The following is a 19,876-nucleotide window of genomic DNA, read 5'->3' as shown; positions in this document are numbered from 1 at the left end:
TGAAATCTCCTGGCACACATTACAAGTTTGTGGGCTAGTGTTTAATTCAAGGCAGAAACAAGAATTAACTATGCTATTAAGTTAAACATATGCAAGCTATGGGCAATGAAGAAACAATAAAAACTCATACAATTAATACTAAGGCAAAGGATTCTAGGATTCCATTAAAATCTTTAGAAGTTCAATATGGCACATGGGTTTGTGCGTGCATGTGCGAGAGTGTGCACATACCATCTATGAAGCCAGAAGAAGTCAGCTTTTTACGATGAGTACGAGCATAATCCTGTAGGTTAGGTGCACTTGAAGAACCCCCGAGCACTGAGGTGCTAAACAGGCCCGCACAGTGAGACCCTGATGGGAGTTAGAGAAAATACATACAACAACCAGGTGTTTGGTCTATTCACATTGGGGATGCATGCAGCATGCAAGGACATGGCTCTTACCACACAAAAGGCAGCTTTTGGCAGTGCCTTGGACAGGTTCACAATATGCTTGTAATGTCAGAGTGGTACTTGTACGCTGAAACTATCTTAATTTATTGTGCTTCTACTCATGACACAGCACTCTCTGCTATATGCACAAATTGAGGACTCGCTTTAACAAAGTGAGTTCTTGTCCTGTTTTCACTTTCGGTAAAGAAAAGTTACCAGTTAGCATCAATTGAAAAATAACCAAAACAACAAAAGAAAAAACAAGATGATGATAATGATGATGATAATGTGAAAGTTGTTGTGGTTTTAAGAGCTGCATTTCTGAAACAAATATAAACTGGAAAAATACTGCTCGTTGCATTCATCTAAATCAACCTTTGAGATGACAGGCTGCAATGAAGTCCTTATGCATTTCCACAGACTTAATATGGAAATGTTTCCCTTCTACCCCAGCAAAATGTTAACCAATTTAGAAATACTCTATTCATATTTCAGCTGCCACCACTGACAAAGTTGCAAACTGAAAATACCTAGAAGCTGATCAAGTTTAGCTTGACTTCTTTCCTATTAAGACTTGTGTACATCTCCATGCAAGTGAGAGTACTTTTGTTACAACTCATACATTCCTGCCACTAGGATGGGAGTTTTAACAAACCACTGAAGGACACAGACAGAAATATAAAAATAACTTTTATAATCATCAACCATAAATGAAATCTACCTACAACAATGAACAAAATGGAAAAAATTGTTGCAATTTTTTTCCTTCAGCTTTTACTGCTAGTTGAAAGGAGAAGTCGTTTTTCACTCAGAACTTATCTTTTACAGTTTAATAAGTAGCAGCAGATTTTTTTTGAAAACCAACTATCTACCCAGTGATACTTCCTTTCACTGCTTTTAATGAGGAGAAACATTACTAGCACATGTGACCAATCACAGCCAAAATAAATTGGCGCCTCGTCTGTGGCAAAAGCCTTCCACACCAAATGTATACCTTAATCTATGCACAGAAATACATCAACTTCCACAAGCCATATTGTGTCACACATTGGCAAAAGAAAAGTTGTTTAATTTTAGCAAGCACACAACAGAGAACATGACTTCGATAAACAAAAGCACCTGATGTATGCATTTTACTAAGGGAAAAATATAATAGGGAGAAAAGTATCACAAAGATTAGATGTACAAAAAATACAGATCTTTACAAAGAAAGGATAAACTACTTGTAAGTTTATGTATATAGCTTATGCATTTTCTACACTCCCATGAAAAGACACTTGCAGAAAAAAATGCAATATTGATTTACAGTAGTGCATGATTTCATATTTTTGCAGGAGTCATATGTATGCCTGTTTCAAAGAAGCAACAGAAAATCACCATTTGAATTAAAAAAAACTTAAATCATTCAATTATAGCATGATTCATTCTTGTGCTGAAAGGAAGAAATTGATTTTAGGAGAGGGAATATATGCACCCTCCTAGCCCCTCTTCCTGCCCCAGTATTATCAAGAACCTTGACATTTGTTCCCCATCCCCTCCCCTGAATGAAACACCTTCAATTCCATCAATTACCCACAGTAGGAAACATTAGTTTTCAAGAAAAGTGTTTCCAGTGCAGGCCATTTCTATCCAAAAGATTCCTGCAAAACCCCCAAAATTATCCTGTGTACCTGTTGTGAGTAGTACATTCAGCAGTGTGAACAGTGTCAATCAATTTGCTCTTTTCAGTTATGATTTTTTATAAAAAACTTTTGCTGCAGAAAAGAAATTGTCCAGTTCATAGGCAGACACACAGCATATAAGAAATACTATTAGGTCCTGTTAACATGTTCAAAGAATGTACAACTGTACAGAACAACAGGCAGATGAAAAGCTGCTAATATCGAACAAACTTCAATTGTAGGCACATACCTAGACTACTCTCTCGCTTTTGTTCCAGAATCGTTCTTGGTGTTCGTAAGTTACTATTGCTTTCTGATAAGACCTGCATATAAAAAACAGAAAAATAAGGGAAAGTAGAACAGCAGTATGAAATATCCATTTAACTTGATACAGCAGCCTGTTTCAGACAGACAAGTGTTAATAAGCTGTATGATAAGTATTAGTAAAAATATGTAAAGGAGACATGAAGGATCATGCAATGTCCCCTTCTGAAGGGAGTCCATTTCACATGAGTTCCTTGCAATGAAGTGGTGCAAAGCAAGCATTCAGAATGAGGAAAGGACACAGACCAAAACCAATATGAGAACAGACATTTGAGACATTTTATTTCATTTTACCAAAAGCACTCTCCTAAACTGCGCCTGTATTGAAAAAAGGACGGGAGGGAAAGAAAGACAGACAAGCCATTGAGGACACCATACAATCACTGATCCATGCATGGGCTCAATCAGTGTAATCTTCAGATGCCCACAGCCTTTACTGATACAAACTTTTCCTTTGTAAATAATTTTAGAATTTTCCACGATAAAAAGAAATTATGAATTTTTTCGAAGAAAAAGGATATGTTTAACAGAACACCATCCATTGCATACATGTAAACAGTACGTTGACATACTAAACAATCTTTAGATCTTCGCTGATACTTCAAAAACATTGAAGTTTCTCATTTTCCTGCCTTTCCCACCCAGACATTTAGAAAAGAAGTCTTCAAAATACTGTTCAAATCAATGGATGATGTACTGCATTGGGAGTTTCAGATACCTCCGGATACAGAAGGCAAGAATTATTAGTGCTAGAGTTTTTTCCCTGCAATAGTTAATACCAGGCCACTGAAAATATGATATATGCGAAACAAGTTTTGAATAGCAACATGATGTACCAAAGTATTTTAAATGGTATTGGTTGCAATTATTAAAAAAAATTATTTTCAATTTACCTACCACCAAATTAAGCAATGCTGTTTTTAAAGTCTTAAAGGACAACTAAACCAAAGCAGAAATCCATTTCATTAGGCAGTAGACTAAGTCTTTTTTACTGTGGTAACATTTGCCATTCCTATAAAGAAACCAAATTTTTAGGAAAATGTGTAACACATTCAGTGGAAAAACATGCACTTGCTCTTTTTCCCCCAAACATTCTCAGAAAGTAATTTTAAGAAGTGGAAGAATTTGCTTCAAACGTAATCCGTAACAAGGGATTAGATGTCCTTAAAGACAGTTGGTTGTTGCTTGTTAAACATAATAATGTTTAATGAAGTAAAGTTTAAAAACCTGTTGCCATGAGCCAAAAATACTGGATGTGAAAGCCAATGATTTAGGGGAGACAGGGGAAGAAGTGATTTGTTCCCCTGATCTGCGTCTTCGACGCCCAGTACCCACACCACTGGTGTAATGCAGCCAGGTACCAATACACTCTGGGCTAGACACACTCAGGGGGCTCTCTTCCTGGAAGTGAGAAAGGGGGCAAAAAACAGCAAAGCATGCAAAGTTAGATTCAACAGAGCCAAATGAACAGAAAAGAAAAAAACCCAATTTGCTTGCACCCTTTTATATACTGCTTTGAAAACTATTAAACAGCGAATAGGGAAGAGTAGTATTACAGTATGAGGAAGCTATCAGTTCTACTTACGCATTTTCATCCAATTATGTCTTTTAATACAACCTTTATATCAAATTTCTGGTAGACTGATTATTAGATATGAGAGAAAAGTAACTATTATAAATACTTGATTCAGAATTTTAAGAATTTCCCACATGTTGGAAACAGAACATCTGTTATCCTTGACATACTGTTTAACAGTATTCCCCCCCTCTAAGCACATTAAACTTTCCTATTTATTATTTAATAGTTTTCATTTCTAGTCTATAACCTTATGTAGGAGATTTTGATTTTCAGAATTGCCTCTGAGACTCTACAGGTGACCCACTAGTAGTAGCGCCAACCTGACTTGTAGTTTTCCAACGTTAAAAAAGCCCTAAAAATTATCTGATGCTGGATGCCTGTTGAAACTTCAAGGGAGGACATTGTAAGGCTGAGTCCCCCATGCCCCACGTCACTATGTATTGTTAGCAATCAACATTATAGCAATACAGAATTTGATTTCCAATGCTGAATGAGCCTTACTCTCGTTTTTCTGTTACAACTGCGGTCTTTTTATATTTTCATGAATCAACTGTAGTTGCAGTACTTCTGGAAATATTGTTGACTATACCCCTGTTTAAAATTTCCATATAATCTCACACCTGACAGTGTCCTTTCAAATTAACAGACATAGATGAAGAGAGAATTGTCTTGTAGTAAAAAAAAAAAAACAAACCAAAAACAAGCCAAAAGATTCAAGGCAGTTGAAGTTGCAATGGCTTTTTTTAAAACACTTCAAAATACAATTTGGTTTAAATATTCCAAATACAGGTTTTACAGATTTCAGTAGGCCAGATTAAACTTCCAGTTTTATTTTTTTTCAAAACTAGTTTCACAGTGTTTTATTTTTATCTGCTATTTTCTTCTGGCAAGTAAACAAGCATTGAATGCTGAAACATATTCCACCTGAACATGTATTATCTGAGCAGTCAAAATTTAGCAGTTTATGTTACTAGCACATTCCGAAATTAACTTTTATGTAATTTATAAAAATGGTTAAAAGTTTGAAGTTACAGACTAAGTTGTGTGTATGTGAACTCGTAAGGAGGAGGGGGTTTGCATCATAGTGAAAATAGCTTCTAAAAATCTAAGATACTGATGTTGTTGAGCATTTGTTTATGATAAAACTTGGAAATAGAAAATGTAAGACATTCACATTTATTATCTCTGCTAATTTACGGAAGTCATGTGAGTTATACATATATCCTTACAGAAGGGAATCATGCATCCTTTTCTTTCCACACTACGAAGTTACTTGCAAATCTCTAATGCTTTCATTGCATACAAAGAGCCCATTCCCAACACAAACACGGAAGGAAAAGCTTTTGGTGTGAATTTTCATTTCTGATGGTTTTAAGCAACTGCGAATGAGGCAATAAGAAGCTGTTAGTCTGCTTCTAGCATTAATATCACAGAAGTGCCACTATGCACCATGTGAAGCTTTGCCACTCAATGTCCAAAAGGCATTTGTGATACTGCTGTATGTCCCCGCACCTCTGTGACATTAAGGCCGTATCTGTGAAGCACATCTAGATGTTATGGCCTTCAGGACAGGAATTTAGACTGTTCAAGATGTTATCTAAAAAATTTATGACACACAAACCCCACCCACTTAAAAAAAACAAAACAACCACCTTCCAGTTTATTATCTTACCTTAAAATTCTTCACAAGTGGAGTCACTTTCACCCCACATGAAAGCAAATACAGCATACAATGTCTCACCTCCTGCACCTCCCCTACCACCCCCAATCCCTTTGTTTTCCCTTTCAGCATGATCAGTCTGAAGTTTTGTTTAATTCCTAATAGCAGCTGCCTTGTAAAGATGAATACAAAAGCAATGTATGTTAGTCTGAAGATGTAGACTAATAGAGTCTTCTTTTTCAAATGCCAACTCTTCTAAAATGGCTTAAAAGAAAAAAGGAAATAAATCTTATTGCAAACCAGTAATTAATTTTAAAAAATCTGTCATAAAAGTTACTGCCATGGAGGATTTCCCATAGAATAAGAGCAACCCTTTTGTGAGACATAACATCATACTGGTTCTGTGTAATCAAAAGCAGAACTACATTTGGTTTTGTTCTGTTAAAAATAAGCAAAAGTTCATTTCTGTGAAAGATATTATCTGGAACATAAACACTTACTTCAACAGAACCAATCTTCCTGGATCTCGGAAGGGGTGACTTTCTGTGTATGTGAATCGGGTCTGATACCATTGGCTTGAACATCACGACTGACCGATCTACTTCATCTCTTTTAGGAGCATGTACCTCCTCATCACTATCATTTTTATGAGAGGTTTTCTTCGAGCCTTCATTCTACAACCAATATAAAAATAATTTTCAATTTAGTTGCACAATTTGCAACATGTAGACACAAGTGTCTGTTAAATAAATCTCCTGCATAAACATAAAGCAAGCAGATTTTAAAAATACAGGATGTATATGATTGAACAAATTGTTCTAGACTTTAATAATCTGTATTTGCTCCTAACCAGCCACTACATATGACAGTGTGGTCCTACCTAACCACATTATTCAGACAACATATTTTACTCCAACATTCTGTTGGCCTAGTAATAAGATGAAGAATTCCAGCCGAGCTTTGCTCTCAATCATTTCTCGAAAAGCAGGTGGTGACTCTACAGACTTCCCCATACATCTTTGAGAATATTCATCCTTTCTCAACAACCTGCATTCATAAACATACCAAACTACCTTACTTAGTTAACCATTGCTTTTAGTTACCAGAATAGCAGTTGGTGTGACGCTGATGTTGACATCGCTTTTCTTGCAATGTGTATTTTGTATTTCTAGAAAAAGTTCTGGCAAAGCCATGGAAGGTCCAAATTACCAGTGTCCATTACCTCAGTGTATACTCAACATGCAGTAATACACTGGGACTGCCTACATTTTATTGATATTTTTCTACCAAAAATACATATTTGTATTTCACCTAACAATCTCCCAATGTTTATTTTAGGTATGTCTGCATCCAGAAAAACTAACTTTTGCTTTAAAGAATGTGTAACTGTTACCTCTCTGGAGGCAGGTCTGTATCCATATCCAGCTGGTAAATTTTTATCTTCCTCACAGCCTTTGGCTCCTGGACTGAAGTGCAGCTCTACATGAAAACGTTCTTCAGAAGAAAGTTCCTGAAGGAAAATTATTAAATAGGTTTACAGTTTAATACTTAGCTTAGCACTACTAATTTCTGAAAATATTTATCCATTTTAAATACCTTGTTTGGATCTTCATAAAGCATGATAACAATCTGTGTCATGTAATTGAGCTCATTGACAACATTTAAATAATCCATAGCTCGTTTCCATTGTTCATCTTTTGATTCCTTATGAAGGGGGGAAAAAAAAAATTAACAAATAAAAACCAGCTACTTTAAGAAGATTGATGATTCCCCTTTTTCCCCATTTACATGGATTTTACATTCACAGCAGAAGTGTGAAGCTTTTCACGGCTAAGGAGAAAAAAAAAAAAGAGATACAACCAGGGGACAAAAAAACAACCAACTAAACAGACAAACAAGCAGGAACTTAAAATTACTCATCAAATGAATGAAAAGTGGAGGTCAGAACTTTTTGTATTTTACTTCAGTGTATCTTTCACGTTCTTTTGCCAATGATGATATATGTCTTGTAGACAGAGGCACTGTTTTAAACTCTCCTGATGAGAATTGTTAATTTTGCAATAAACTTATTTCAACTAGTATATTATGGAAAATGTTTCTAGATATCATTCTACCAAACAGAGTAAATGAAACCTTTTAGTATATAAAATATCCTAAATTATATAAAATGAACATTCACCTTTTTTCATACTCTAGAAAAAACATATTTAATAATTAACTTTAAAGGAAACGTAAAAATTTATCTGTCTAAAACTAGGAGTTTATCTGTTGCAGCATATGTCACAGAGGTCTGGGATTAAAAATGATTTTGCCATTAGCGAGTTCAGTCATCCATTATGAGAAGTAAGTATGTCAACAGAACCACTTCAGAAGTTAGTATGTTAATCAAGCTCTATCTTAGAAGCAACTGTGTAGGCTTTGTGGTGCTGCACTTATCCTCTCCAAGATTTCAGTTAGGTTATTTCTGAATCTGGAGACCTTGTCTTTTTTAGTCCTTGTTTTCAAAGCCAATTGGATGGAAAATAATGCACCACCTTCAAGATATTCTATGACAGTATACAAAAGTAGGACAACCTACTGAACAGCAGAAACTTTGCACTACACGAGCACTATTTAAGTCAGGTAGGGAGGTCTTGACAATATGCCAGTGGTCAAAAATAATAAGCCGGTCCAAAAGTGATTTCAAGAGAACCCTGAATGATAACTTGAAGGAAGTAATTGGAAGAATTATAGGTGCAAATATAAGACAAAAAAAAAAAAAAAAAAAGTATTATCTGCCCTTTTGAAATCTCTTTGAGACTATAACATACACAGCCAATGGAACTCAGCATTACTTAAAGGGCATGCTGATTTCCACCAATGTGCATATCAGCCATTTGAAATGTCTCTGCATATATGATAAGAAAAAAAATGTTTGAAAAAGTGTGATAAATTTCAAAGGCACTTAAGAAAATTAAGCTTTTAGGGGATACAATCTTAGTAAGATTGAGTCCTTTTGGTTCCTCTCAAAATATTAGAGCTTTAACAGAAAAAAAATGTTCAACTTACATCACATAAGGCACCGTAACGAAGGGTGGATAACAGGGAGTGGACATGACTCTCGCTGGTGAAATACAGCCGTGTACGAACATGGCGTTCAGGGGACATGACACCCCTGGAATAACTTGAAAATAAAAAGGATCTTGTTAGACCATACCAAGATGTATCCCTGTTTTAGAAATAGCTGTCAACAAATAAACCGTGCTTCTTAAATTATGAACTGGTAAGACACTTCAAATATAAAAGCTACAGAGTATCTATATTAACTCTTACGTAAACTAATGTAACCATGTTAAAAAAGAGACTTACAGAGGGTGAAGCTTATTTACAGTATCATCATCTTGAGTTCTCTGAAGGTCAGAACGGATTTTTCTGACTAGAGGAGTGCAGTAACCTTTGGCAATCTCTAGTTTCTCAGCCTTAGAAATGCCATATTCCTGTAAGAATGTAAGAGCAAACTGACTTTTAAAATTCAGTTAAAGATTAAAATGCCTTTCCTGTTCAAAGGCTTGTGTAATAAATCTGACTAGTCATCTACTTGCCTTGGCTACAAACTGTTTTGCTTAACATTTTTATTACACTTGATTACTCACACCCCTTCAAGTAACAAGTAGTTTGCCTTTTTGCTGTTTGATTTGACACTTTATTAGACACAGAAACAGATTTTTCATTCACTAGTTAAAACCACAAAAGTGGATTCACTTTCTGCTATGTTGAAACTCTCTTAAACAAAACATCTAGGGAATTATTCCTCCTCCCTGTGAACTTCATGCTCTGCGCTGCACATGATATGAAAGTGCTCACAGAATTTTGATGGATTTTCTGGTTACCCTAGAAGGCAAAAGAAGTACTTTCCCTTTAAATCTTGTAGGCTTATTAAGTTTTTTTATGCAGGTCTGCATAACACAACACATTCTTTACTGCATTATTCTTTTTGTCCTCTTTGCTGTCAGGGAGCTTGAGAGATGAGGGAGTTTGAGAGATGAGGAGAGGAAGAAGTTGTGTAAAACATGGACAGCTGTGTAAACCACGTAACAATGATAGTTGTGTAAAACATGGATAATATCTCTCTTACAACAGTGCTCTGTAACTACAGGGGCACCTGGGGAAAGCTTTAGTCTGTTCTATCCTATTATCACAAAACAATTCTATGTCCTACAGCCTACAATGTTTTAGAGATAATCTCAGTTTAACAGCCTGTAGTATGTGGAAGTTTAACTTGCCTGCTTCTGGCCTGGAATTCTAGGAAAATTAATGTGCACGCTTTTATCAAGGAGTGTTAGCATTCTGAAGCAGCAGAAAGGTCTTTTTAAATTCAAATTGCTTAAGACAAGTGAAATTAGATAGATTAGAATTAACAGTGTCATTTGCAAAAAGAAATGAAATTTCTAAAAGCAGGAAGAATGAATTTAAATGTATTTTCGGAATACACTATTGTTCACGGGACAGCACTTAAATCTATGAAGAATGGCTCGGATGAACCACTTTCTTCTAATACACTGCACTAAAGAGGCAGACATTTTCAGAGCTTAAATTGCTAAGAAAAAATCACTTTGAACACATCTTATGAATTATGAATCAGATTTTTCTTAGAAAAATAATCAGCTTACTACCAGAAAATATGAGATAATGTTAAAAGGCTTCTATTACTGCAACATACAGGAACCTTCAATACAAAAGGCAGAGCAGACATTTTCACAAAATTTGAAAAAGTATTTATTCTGCAATTTATTTTATTTAATAACTGAAAATGCTTACCTGAGGGATCACGATGTCAGCCAAAGCCTTTGAAAGCCTGTATAATTCCATTGTGTTTTCTAATTTCAATGAGCCATTGTGCTGCACATCATATTTTATACAGTCATAAATATCAGGGATTTTGCTAATATCGTATCTTCCATTTTTTGTTTTAAAGTCTTTTTCCAGCTTGGACCACCTGCGCAGCATCAGTTCTAGTGTCTCGCTGTGGTACAGCTGAATATCTGCACAGACACATACCTCATAATTAAAGGCCATCAAACAAAAGGGAAATTTTAATCACGTTAGTTGTAGTTGAATACAGAGGGATAAAAAAGATCAAATATGTTTTTGAGCAGAGGGAACAGATGTGCATATGGTTCATTTTTACTGCTGAAAGCATCACAGTTACATGTCTACATTGAGATAGGGGAAAGCCTATCTGCAGAAGTGCACCACTGGCCCTTTAAGCAAAGCTTACAGCACAAATAGCATGTCCTACAGCACAGACAATATATATATTAAAAAGCAACCAAAAAAGGTTGTAAGAAAATTCTGGGAAGGGAGGAAAAGGAGCAAGACAACATCTCTGTTTAATAACAGACCATGCATCCCATTTGTTTCTCCCTCCTGCATGTGGTAACAGCAAAAGCCAAGAGAAGGTAAAAAGAATGGATTATCCCCATCCCAGGACAGAGGATTAGATCAAATAGCCAAAACCTACTGATGCTATGCACAGGTGACACTTGCCCTGCTCAGCCTCGGAACAGAAGTTTGCATACTATACACTATAGTGTATACACTATATACACTATACTATACACTGCAGATAACACTGGTAGCAAATACTCCAGTATTTAACTAGTACCAAAAAGCACTGTTGTCACTTCCAGCTCTGGTTTTCCTGCATCACATTTTCCTGCATCACATTATTTCCTGGTTCACCACACTTTATATTGAGCATCATTCTATGCAATACTACCATATATCATACATCAAGCAACATATCTTCAGCAAAGATACTTAAATATAAAAATGTACCTATGTAACTTAGCTTTAGTACCATCCATTTTTTTTTTTGTACTTTTTTTTTTCCTGGTGGACTGCTGAGTTTCAAATAATTAAGACAGGAATTTCTGCAAACATTTGAGGACTAGCTTGAACTTCTGAGCAGTACAAAGAGCCCTTATCTGCAGTGAGATCACATGTTCCTCCCGCTTTTTACTTTAAAATGATGCATATGGAATCAGACTAAAAATCCCTATGCCATTGTTGATTAAGGTTCTGCTAAGAGCAAGTTTAATTATGAAATGTTACAATTCTCTCAGGTGTAAGCAAGAGAAACTAAATACAAGTACAAAAATGTTTAAGTACCTGCAGACTTTGGATCTTCCATTCTTTGCCTGATTTGAGAAGTCAAACTCTGGATCAAGGAATAGACCGTGTCACATGTCTTTACAGGATTTTTAATAACCTGCATCGATTTAATCAGTGAGACGCTTCCAGATGGAGTAAGCTGCAATTTGAGATAAACACAAAATTATGTAAACAAACTATCCAGATTTGAAAGAACTGGGGAGATAAGATGGAATATATTAAAGATTCCAAGTATTGGAGAAAAAGTATTCAAGCAAGTTGCTATTAATTTCTGAACCCATCTCTGAATTATCTACTCCCTTTAAGGCATTAAGGAAACAAACACAAGCACAAACAAAAAGAAACCCTTTAAATTTACATATACCAAGAACATACCATACATCCCTCAGAACTGACTTAATTTTAGAGCTATCAAGTTGGGTGTTACTAAAACAATACAGATAATATCCACATAAGTGAGGCTTAGCCTCATTTTTGAAGAAAAGTCTGCATAAACCAAAGCAAGAAAACAATTATAGTAAACAATAATTCATATACATAACACAAATACATATCTGCACTTTTCTCTGTTTCCTCAAATGCACAGAATAATTTGGATATGGAAAACTTCTGCCCTCTACCTAATAGTAACCAGTTCCTACCTCCCTATTATGACCAAGTAAATAAATGGGAAAGGTGCTGTGGCATAGAAAAAGAAAATAGAAGAACCAAAAAAAACTGTCTTCACAAATTTCAAGTAAGTTAAAAAAAAAAAAATAAATTATCACTTCATAATCCCAGAGGTTAGTTACTTTCAGTAACTGTCTTTGAAGAGTATGCTCTATTCATTCCAGTGACATTTCAAACCCCATTATATTTATACACCAAAAGTAGGGGAGAAATAAATAAATACTTGAAAACCTGTACCCTTTCACTTTTTCCACGTACTGCTGAATCCACTACTGGCAGTGGTTTGGATGATACTTTTAATACACACGTTTAAACAAATCCACATGCAGTTTACATGCAAGATACTAAAATTATTTTTCAGTAATTTGGACTCAATACATTTTCAGAAATAGCAGTTTAAGCTTAAACCTCATTTGAGGACTTGTATTTGGTTATTATACCAGACAGAGTAAGAGCAGCTGAAAGAGAAAGAAGTTTCTTAACAATAACAAATATTACATTTAAAACCAGGAACAATCATGTATGTTCTGCACTAAGTCAGAATAAACTCTATTAATTTGCACTAATTTTGCATGTTAATTAGACATCTTCTTTCACTGATTATAAAGTGTCATACTGGTTTTCATCATCTTAGTACTCCTTGAGTTAAAAAAAAAAGGCTTTGTAGCAGATTAAACATGAAACGACTGCAGTAGGCAGGCATTAATATATTTTGTAATACCACAACACTGTTGAAATAAAAACAACAGAAAGTGAAATCAATAAAGTAGTTTCTTGAATAATTAAAATATTTTTAATGGAAAAAACCCCAGTTTTAATAATTATTTTAATGAAAAATATTTATGAATGAGGTCTCTATCTACTTCTGTTTAAAAGTTTGTGGCTATTACTCAAATGGCGAAACAGCTCAAAATATCTAATATCACAATTGGTACAGCTTCCTTTGTAGTTCAAACTATTTCCAAGCACAGAAGTATTTTTTCAAAATAGATACAAAATATCACTGCTCATTATTTTCACACAAGAATTTGCATAGCCATGCTAACCTTATCATAGTCATCAGCAGTAAATTCTCTGTCTCTCTGGAGAATTTCATGGAGTCTTGCTTTAACACGATGCTGACAGCTGCTTAAAGAATCACTGTCACTGTCCAGCAGACCATTCATATTAGCACTTTTTACCATCTGGACAAGAATAGGGGTCAGCTCTCCCTCTAGAGCCAGCAATCCCTGAAGCAAGTAATACAATTAATCAGGCAAACAGATAAAAATGAAAACGTAACAGTACCTTAAAAATCCACCAGATTTAAATTCAAGATTATCTAACTCACAGGCAAGTGATACAAAAGGGACTTGGCAGACAATGCAGATATTTGCATAGAAATGCCCCCCAAAACACTGCTTTGCTGTGCAGGATTGCTACAGTTGGTGAAACAGTGATGGTGACATGTCATCAAACATGCTCCCCAGCATATTGGCAGTGCCAACACTGCTCCTGTGAGATGACAGCTGTTAAGGTTTTGGGTTGCTGGATGTACATGGTGCCTTCTCCCTGAGGCTGGGAGCAGCAGCAGCCTGACTTGTGGGGGCCATGCTCCTGCACAAGGCATTGAGTCACCAGGTAGGAGCTATCAGAAGAGTCAGCAAGCTGAACAGCATCTGGAAGGATAAATGGGAGACAGACAGGGTTTTTGCAGACACCGTACAAAGACAAAATCCCAAACTTGGTGTGGGACAGAAAGACAATCAAAGGCTGAGTTGAACAAGAGGTGAATGGAGACTTCCAAAATGGAGAAGGCTGGAAACTTTTGTGACTTTTGGGCTCTGGGATAAGGAAGGAAATGGGGTGGTGTCTGCTCAAGCCTGCTGACCAAGGAGAAAGCAGGACAGATGGCTGGAATACTTCTCCACCAACATATGCAGCATGGAAACAAAGAGAAAGAAAGAAGCCAGAACACTGGCAGAGCTTTAAATTTATTCAGATTACAGACATGTGGTTGGATAGTTAACATGAATGGAGTTTTGACTGGGCCTTTTTATAAAAGTAGCAACATGACAAGGGAGTATGCTTTAACCCAACAGAGGGGAGATTGAGATGAGATCTTAGAAGTTCTTCCTTGTGAGGGTGGTGGAGCTCTGGTACACTTTGCCCAGAGAAGCTGTGGCTACCCCATCCCTGGCAGTGTTCAAGACCAGGTTAGATGTGGCTTAGAGCAACCTGGTCTAGTGGAAAGTGTCCCTTCCCCTTGGCAGGGGGTTGGAACTGAATGAGCTGTAAGGTCCTCTCCAACCCAAATGAGTCTGTGATTCTGGAGGTTGTTACTGGAAAGGACTAAGGTACATTGCTAGGGCTGTATAATTTAAATCTGTCTGCATCTGCTCAAAGAACTTAACATGCTTGACACATTAATTGTCTACTTTTTCACACTGAATAAATACTCCTGAAAACAAACAAACAAACAAAAAAAAAAAAAAACAACAAAACCAAACCAAACAAAAAAAAAAAAACCCAACCAAGTAAAAACACCACCACATTTCTTTTAAACCAAAGCCTTATTATACACTGTGGACTCTAATAAGCCATAAATCTCTCCTAATTTTCAAAAGTGAAAACAAACTTGAAAACATCAGAATTTTTAAAATTGAAAATACAACTTCACACTGTACCTTTGCAAAAGCTGCTGCAGTCATCTGGACTCGTCCCTCATCAGAAGCGTAGATCTTGAGATCGTGTCGGTAAGTGCTATGTAATCTAAGTAAACCACATCCAGGAAATCCAGCATAATCTCCTACCAAACAAACATTTTGCTCACTCTCATTTTGCACTTGATTATCTTCAAAGCTGTATATGCCATTCTTTCTTTATTTTTGGGTTTTGTTTTTTTTTTTGTTTTTTTTTTTTTTTTTACCTTGTCCACCAGGATACATACACCTGAAAGCCCTTCCAAGCTCCTCTGCTTGAACCCTGCCTGCAGGGGTCAATTCTCCTCCCCATTTTAAAACCAGAAGCAGGGATGGCTCATTTCTTCTATTATCTAATTGTTGACAGAGAAAGGAGTTAAGTATAGTAAAGTACAGTTGAGTTAAGTATATTCTTTTTTTTTTTTTTTTTGCAAATGTCAAAAAATATTCCAACTATGGACTTCAGTAAAAGATTGCTTAAACATTATGAATATTTAACAGCATTCTAACATTAAGAAAATATTGAACTGGAGAACTAAATGGGCACTTAAAACAGAGAAACCTAAAGTAGCTAAACTACAGAAAAAAGATAATAAAATATACTTCGCATGAAATCTGAAGCAAAAAATTAATTGGGACAGGAAAATTAAACCAAATTAGATGTCAAATACCCTATATTTATTTCAGTCAATAATTATGGGGCAAAGTTAACAAAAATTTATAAAAGTTCTAAAGACATAAGTAAATGTTGAGTCATATTTTCTCTCCCAGACGCAAACCACTGTTTCTGGTGAGTGACTGAATCTTCTTTTCACCCTACTTTTCTGTTACAAAAAAGCAGTGTTAGAAGGCAAATTTACTACAGTTTTAGGTGTACGATTCAAGAGACTCTGCCAATAAGAAATAACATTAATTTAAAACACATTCCTTTTTATTAACATCAGGATGTCTTATACCACTAGTCCATGACTATTTAAATGCACATGATATTAAGTAATTAGGTACAAAAGTATTACAATACCTTCTTCTTCACTGGAAGTCTTTGGGCAGCCATGAGGAAGATATGTTAACTGAACTTTGCGATTTATTCCTGAAAAATGCCCATACCTGAAGTAGGAAAATAAGAAGGGAAGAGGGAGAGAAACATTTTATACATTTTCCTCCAGAACTGCTATGCTCCTGTAGCCAGATATACTACATCTATACTGGTCACTGATCTGTGCATTTGACCACCATTTACTGAAGCAGCTCTTAAAATAAACCTAACTCATCAAGCACAGTAAGACTACAAAAGCATCCACCAAACTGGAACATAGGAAGTTCCACGTTAACATCAGGAAGAACTTCTTTACTGTAAGAGTGACAGAGCACTGGAACAGGTTGCCCGGGGGGGTTGTGGAGTCTCCTACACTGGAGATATTCAAGGCCCGCCTGGACAAGTTCCTGTGTGATGTACTGTAGGTTACCCTGCTCTTGCAGGGGGGTTGGACTAGATGATCTTTTTAGGTCCCTTCCAACCCTTGGGATTCTGTGATTCTGTGATTCTGTAATAAAACATTTAAAAATGACATCTACTACTTTTTTCATGACACTGAACATCAAATTAAAAAAAAAAAAAAAAAGGCAAAAGGAAAAAAAAAGATTAAAAAAGGGGAAAGGGAAAGGCAAGATAAAATAAGGAAAGGAGGGGGGAAGGAAAAGGAAAGGAGACAACAGCACTTACAGATTACACAAGTAATTTATACAGAATCACAACTACAGTAGCTATGACTATCCAGAATCTGATCTGGCAGTATAGATGGCTACTATTTTGTCAGCCAACAATTAAGTTCTTAAGCAGAACTCATAAATTTCAGTAACTGCCTTTGCCCTGATTTTCCTTTTTTTTTTTTTAATTAAAGTTACCTACTATCTTTTAGAACTCTGAGCCCCTGATCTTTAACACAACTTGAAGCCTTAGGGTTTGGCGTTTTAATTAGTTAATTAATTAATATAGAAATATTAAATACTAATATACAAAGCCTCATTATTTGGAAACCACCAAGTCTGCTTTACGTAGACAGTACAGAGTGAAGTTCCTATTGGCTCCAACAGACTTCATCACGTCACACACTGCAAGAAGCAGACCCTGCACTTAAATACTTTCATTTAAAAAACATGCAAGTAGATAAAATCTGAGATGAAAAAAGTAACATTGCATGCAGAATGAATACTTAGATACTAGATAAAGCAATACATTCAATTAAGAAGGAGAAAACAGATGTTTTTCTTCATAATGTCATCCTTCCTCTTCATAATCCTTGTGCCTGAATTAGTATATCATTGCATACTTGATAACCATTGCAATGCAAGCACTAACTGGTCTAAAAGGTCAAAATAGCTGATGCTGAAGCCTGAAAAATTAAAACACTTACATTTCTAACACAGTCTTTAGCTGTTCAAGTTTTGCTTTACTTTCTTCAATTTCAGAATCATTGTTCTGTCCAAGTTCTACAAGGAGTTGTCTTGCTATATCAAGCACTTCCTAAAGAAACAAAACACAGGATTTACTTAAATGATTTTCTATTTATAAAATAACCCTGTAAGAAAACAAAGACAAACTTGCCTGCAACTGTTTTGGTTTTTTCAGTTTTAGTTTTCCAGATTTATATCCATCACATTTTTCAAAGAGATCAAAAAACCTTTAAGAGAAAGAATACTGATTGAAAAACACAGCTAGGAAGTTAAAATATTACTTGAACAAGTGGCTCTTAAACTTAATAGTGGCCTGAAATTGGCACCTTTACATTATTTGAAAAGCATGCTAAAACCTGCCCTCCAGGTCAAACCAACCTTTATTCACATCCCATTTCCCAATAACATCTTCAATACATTAGAGAAATAAGAGCACTTAAAAAATTCTTTTATTGATCTCCTAAGTGCTAAGAAAAAAAAAAAAAAGATACTCTTCATAGCTGTATATTAGAATATTATGTCATTTGCTATGTAAATTCCTAATCCTCAAGAATGTTCCTGAACGGAACCAAAAATACCAGATGAGCAGTCCTACACTTTTACAGCATGTATTCTCTGAATGCAAGAATCTAGCCCCAAGACAAGTAATTACTAATTACTTTTTTACTGAAATTGCGCTTAATTCCAGGACGATTATATTAGGCACTTTATGAATCCTACCATAAAGATGCTATCTACCAGAAACTGAGAGCCATCAATCTTTGACAAAAGTAAAAGTCAAAAAGGTAGTACAGCAGATGGCAGCTCACACAAGCACAGTTATGATAAAAAAAGAAATGCAGACGTCAATCAAATGGTGAACCAGAAATATTCTCTGCTGCATCTGTAAAGACAAATGCATTTTCATTAATAACACACACGACTGTTCACATGGCACAGCGTGTGATGAAGGAAGTCTTGCATGAGTAACCTGTCAGTCCTGTTAGAGAGGTGCATACTTCTTAATTAGGTGCAACGTAAGTTAGATTTAACCCAAAACAAAAAACAACTTGTAAGATGCAATTCCTGCTCAATTCATTGCTTGCATATCCACAAGAAGTGAGCTGGGCTCTAAAGCATCCAAACTAATTTTTACAAAGATTCTACTTACCTCTGATGTTTCACTTCCATTTTCATTTTTTGTTTTGGTGTTCGGTCCCCATGGCGTATTACAGCTATAACACATCTAAGCTCCATCCTGCAATTTCAAGAGTTACATTTCACAGTCCTATATATGAGGGTCTTGTATTTAGTACTAAAACCACCACGAATCAAGACAATTGACAAAGTCATAGTTACATGACATAATTACAGAAATGATGGAAGAATATGCAAGAAAGTTAACTGAAAATGATGCAAGGTATAAAATATAAATACTGATTTTAAGACTTGGGTAACTATGGAAATATCTATTTTAAGTAGTTTTCAAAACAACATTTTGAGGTTCATTAAATGAGAAAGCATGTTTATTAGAAGTACATATTAAGCTGGTGTTGGAACAATGATTAGCAGTGAAGGAAGCTATGCATAAGAAACACTACACTCGAAAATCTGCTGTTCTATACTCAGCTTGACTAAGGGTCAGAAACTGACTGCTGGCATAGCAATTGTGATTCCTTTCTTGTTTTCACCACACAAAATAAGCGTTCATAGGCCAAAGTGGGCATACCTTGTGAAGAGAAAAAAAAAAAAAAAAAATCACACAAGTTACATTAGGAGTTTGCCCAATCCAGATAGATTGACTATTTTCTTACATTGTTCCAGAGGTGGTTGGCACAATAGGAATGTCTTCAGCTTCCAAAGGAATTGACCACGGTATCTGAAACTGGGGAGCAAGTTCTCTCATTATGATATTTCTAAAGAAAGGGTTAAAAAAGAAAAAAAACAAGCCTAAGTTTAAAGCACAGCTTATACAACACATACAAACTCCAAATCAAATAGATAATATAGACATGCATTTCTATCAATGTGCTTTTAGAGTACTAGCAGTCACAAGTCTCTAAATTTATAGTTTTCTTCTAACTGTATAATAAAAACCTACTTAAATAACAATTTAAAGCTACGACAACTGCTAAAGAGACAACATTAGCCTAATGGCCCTGGATTTGTAAGAAACTTTTTTTTGAATTCCAGTTCCTAAAATAGCTCCTTGGATCTGATTCAGTCTTGTTCATTCAAATACTCAGACACTTGACTCCATTGTGTAACTAAAGTTCCTGGTAACC

At 35.6% G+C, this 19,876-nt stretch overlaps 1 protein-coding gene across 1 annotated transcript in view; it reads right to left on the bottom strand.

Annotated features, from left to right (window-relative positions):
- The window catches only part of PPIP5K2 (diphosphoinositol pentakisphosphate kinase 2), a 47,131-nt gene that overhangs the window by 8,659 nt on the left and 18,596 nt on the right, over positions 1–19,876 (bottom strand). The window contains exons 10-27 of the mRNA XM_065663433.1: positions 19,406–19,507; positions 18,763–18,849; positions 17,764–17,839; positions 17,573–17,682; positions 16,180–16,265; positions 15,386–15,511; positions 15,144–15,265; positions 13,524–13,706; positions 11,806–11,947; positions 10,453–10,676; positions 9,004–9,131; positions 8,704–8,818; positions 7,252–7,359; positions 7,049–7,165; positions 6,156–6,329; positions 3,644–3,817; positions 2,343–2,415; positions 232–351 (exon numbers count right to left, since the gene is read on the bottom strand). Of these exons, the coding sequence (XP_065519505.1) occupies positions 232–351; positions 2,343–2,415; positions 3,644–3,817; positions 6,156–6,329; positions 7,049–7,165; positions 7,252–7,359; positions 8,704–8,818; positions 9,004–9,131; positions 10,453–10,676; positions 11,806–11,947; positions 13,524–13,706; positions 15,144–15,265; positions 15,386–15,511; positions 16,180–16,265; positions 17,573–17,682; positions 17,764–17,839; positions 18,763–18,849; positions 19,406–19,507 (2,267 nt within the window). The remainder of the gene's footprint in view (positions 1–231; positions 352–2,342; positions 2,416–3,643; positions 3,818–6,155; positions 6,330–7,048; positions 7,166–7,251; positions 7,360–8,703; positions 8,819–9,003; positions 9,132–10,452; positions 10,677–11,805; positions 11,948–13,523; positions 13,707–15,143; positions 15,266–15,385; positions 15,512–16,179; positions 16,266–17,572; positions 17,683–17,763; positions 17,840–18,762; positions 18,850–19,405; positions 19,508–19,876) is intronic.

The sequence above is a fragment of the Lathamus discolor genome, chromosome Z (assembly GCF_037157495.1).
Source record: "Lathamus discolor isolate bLatDis1 chromosome Z, bLatDis1.hap1, whole genome shotgun sequence".
In the NCBI taxonomy this organism is placed as follows: Eukaryota; Metazoa; Chordata; class Aves; order Psittaciformes; family Psittacidae; genus Lathamus; species Lathamus discolor.
This window is presented reverse-complemented; position numbering and strand designations above follow the sequence as displayed.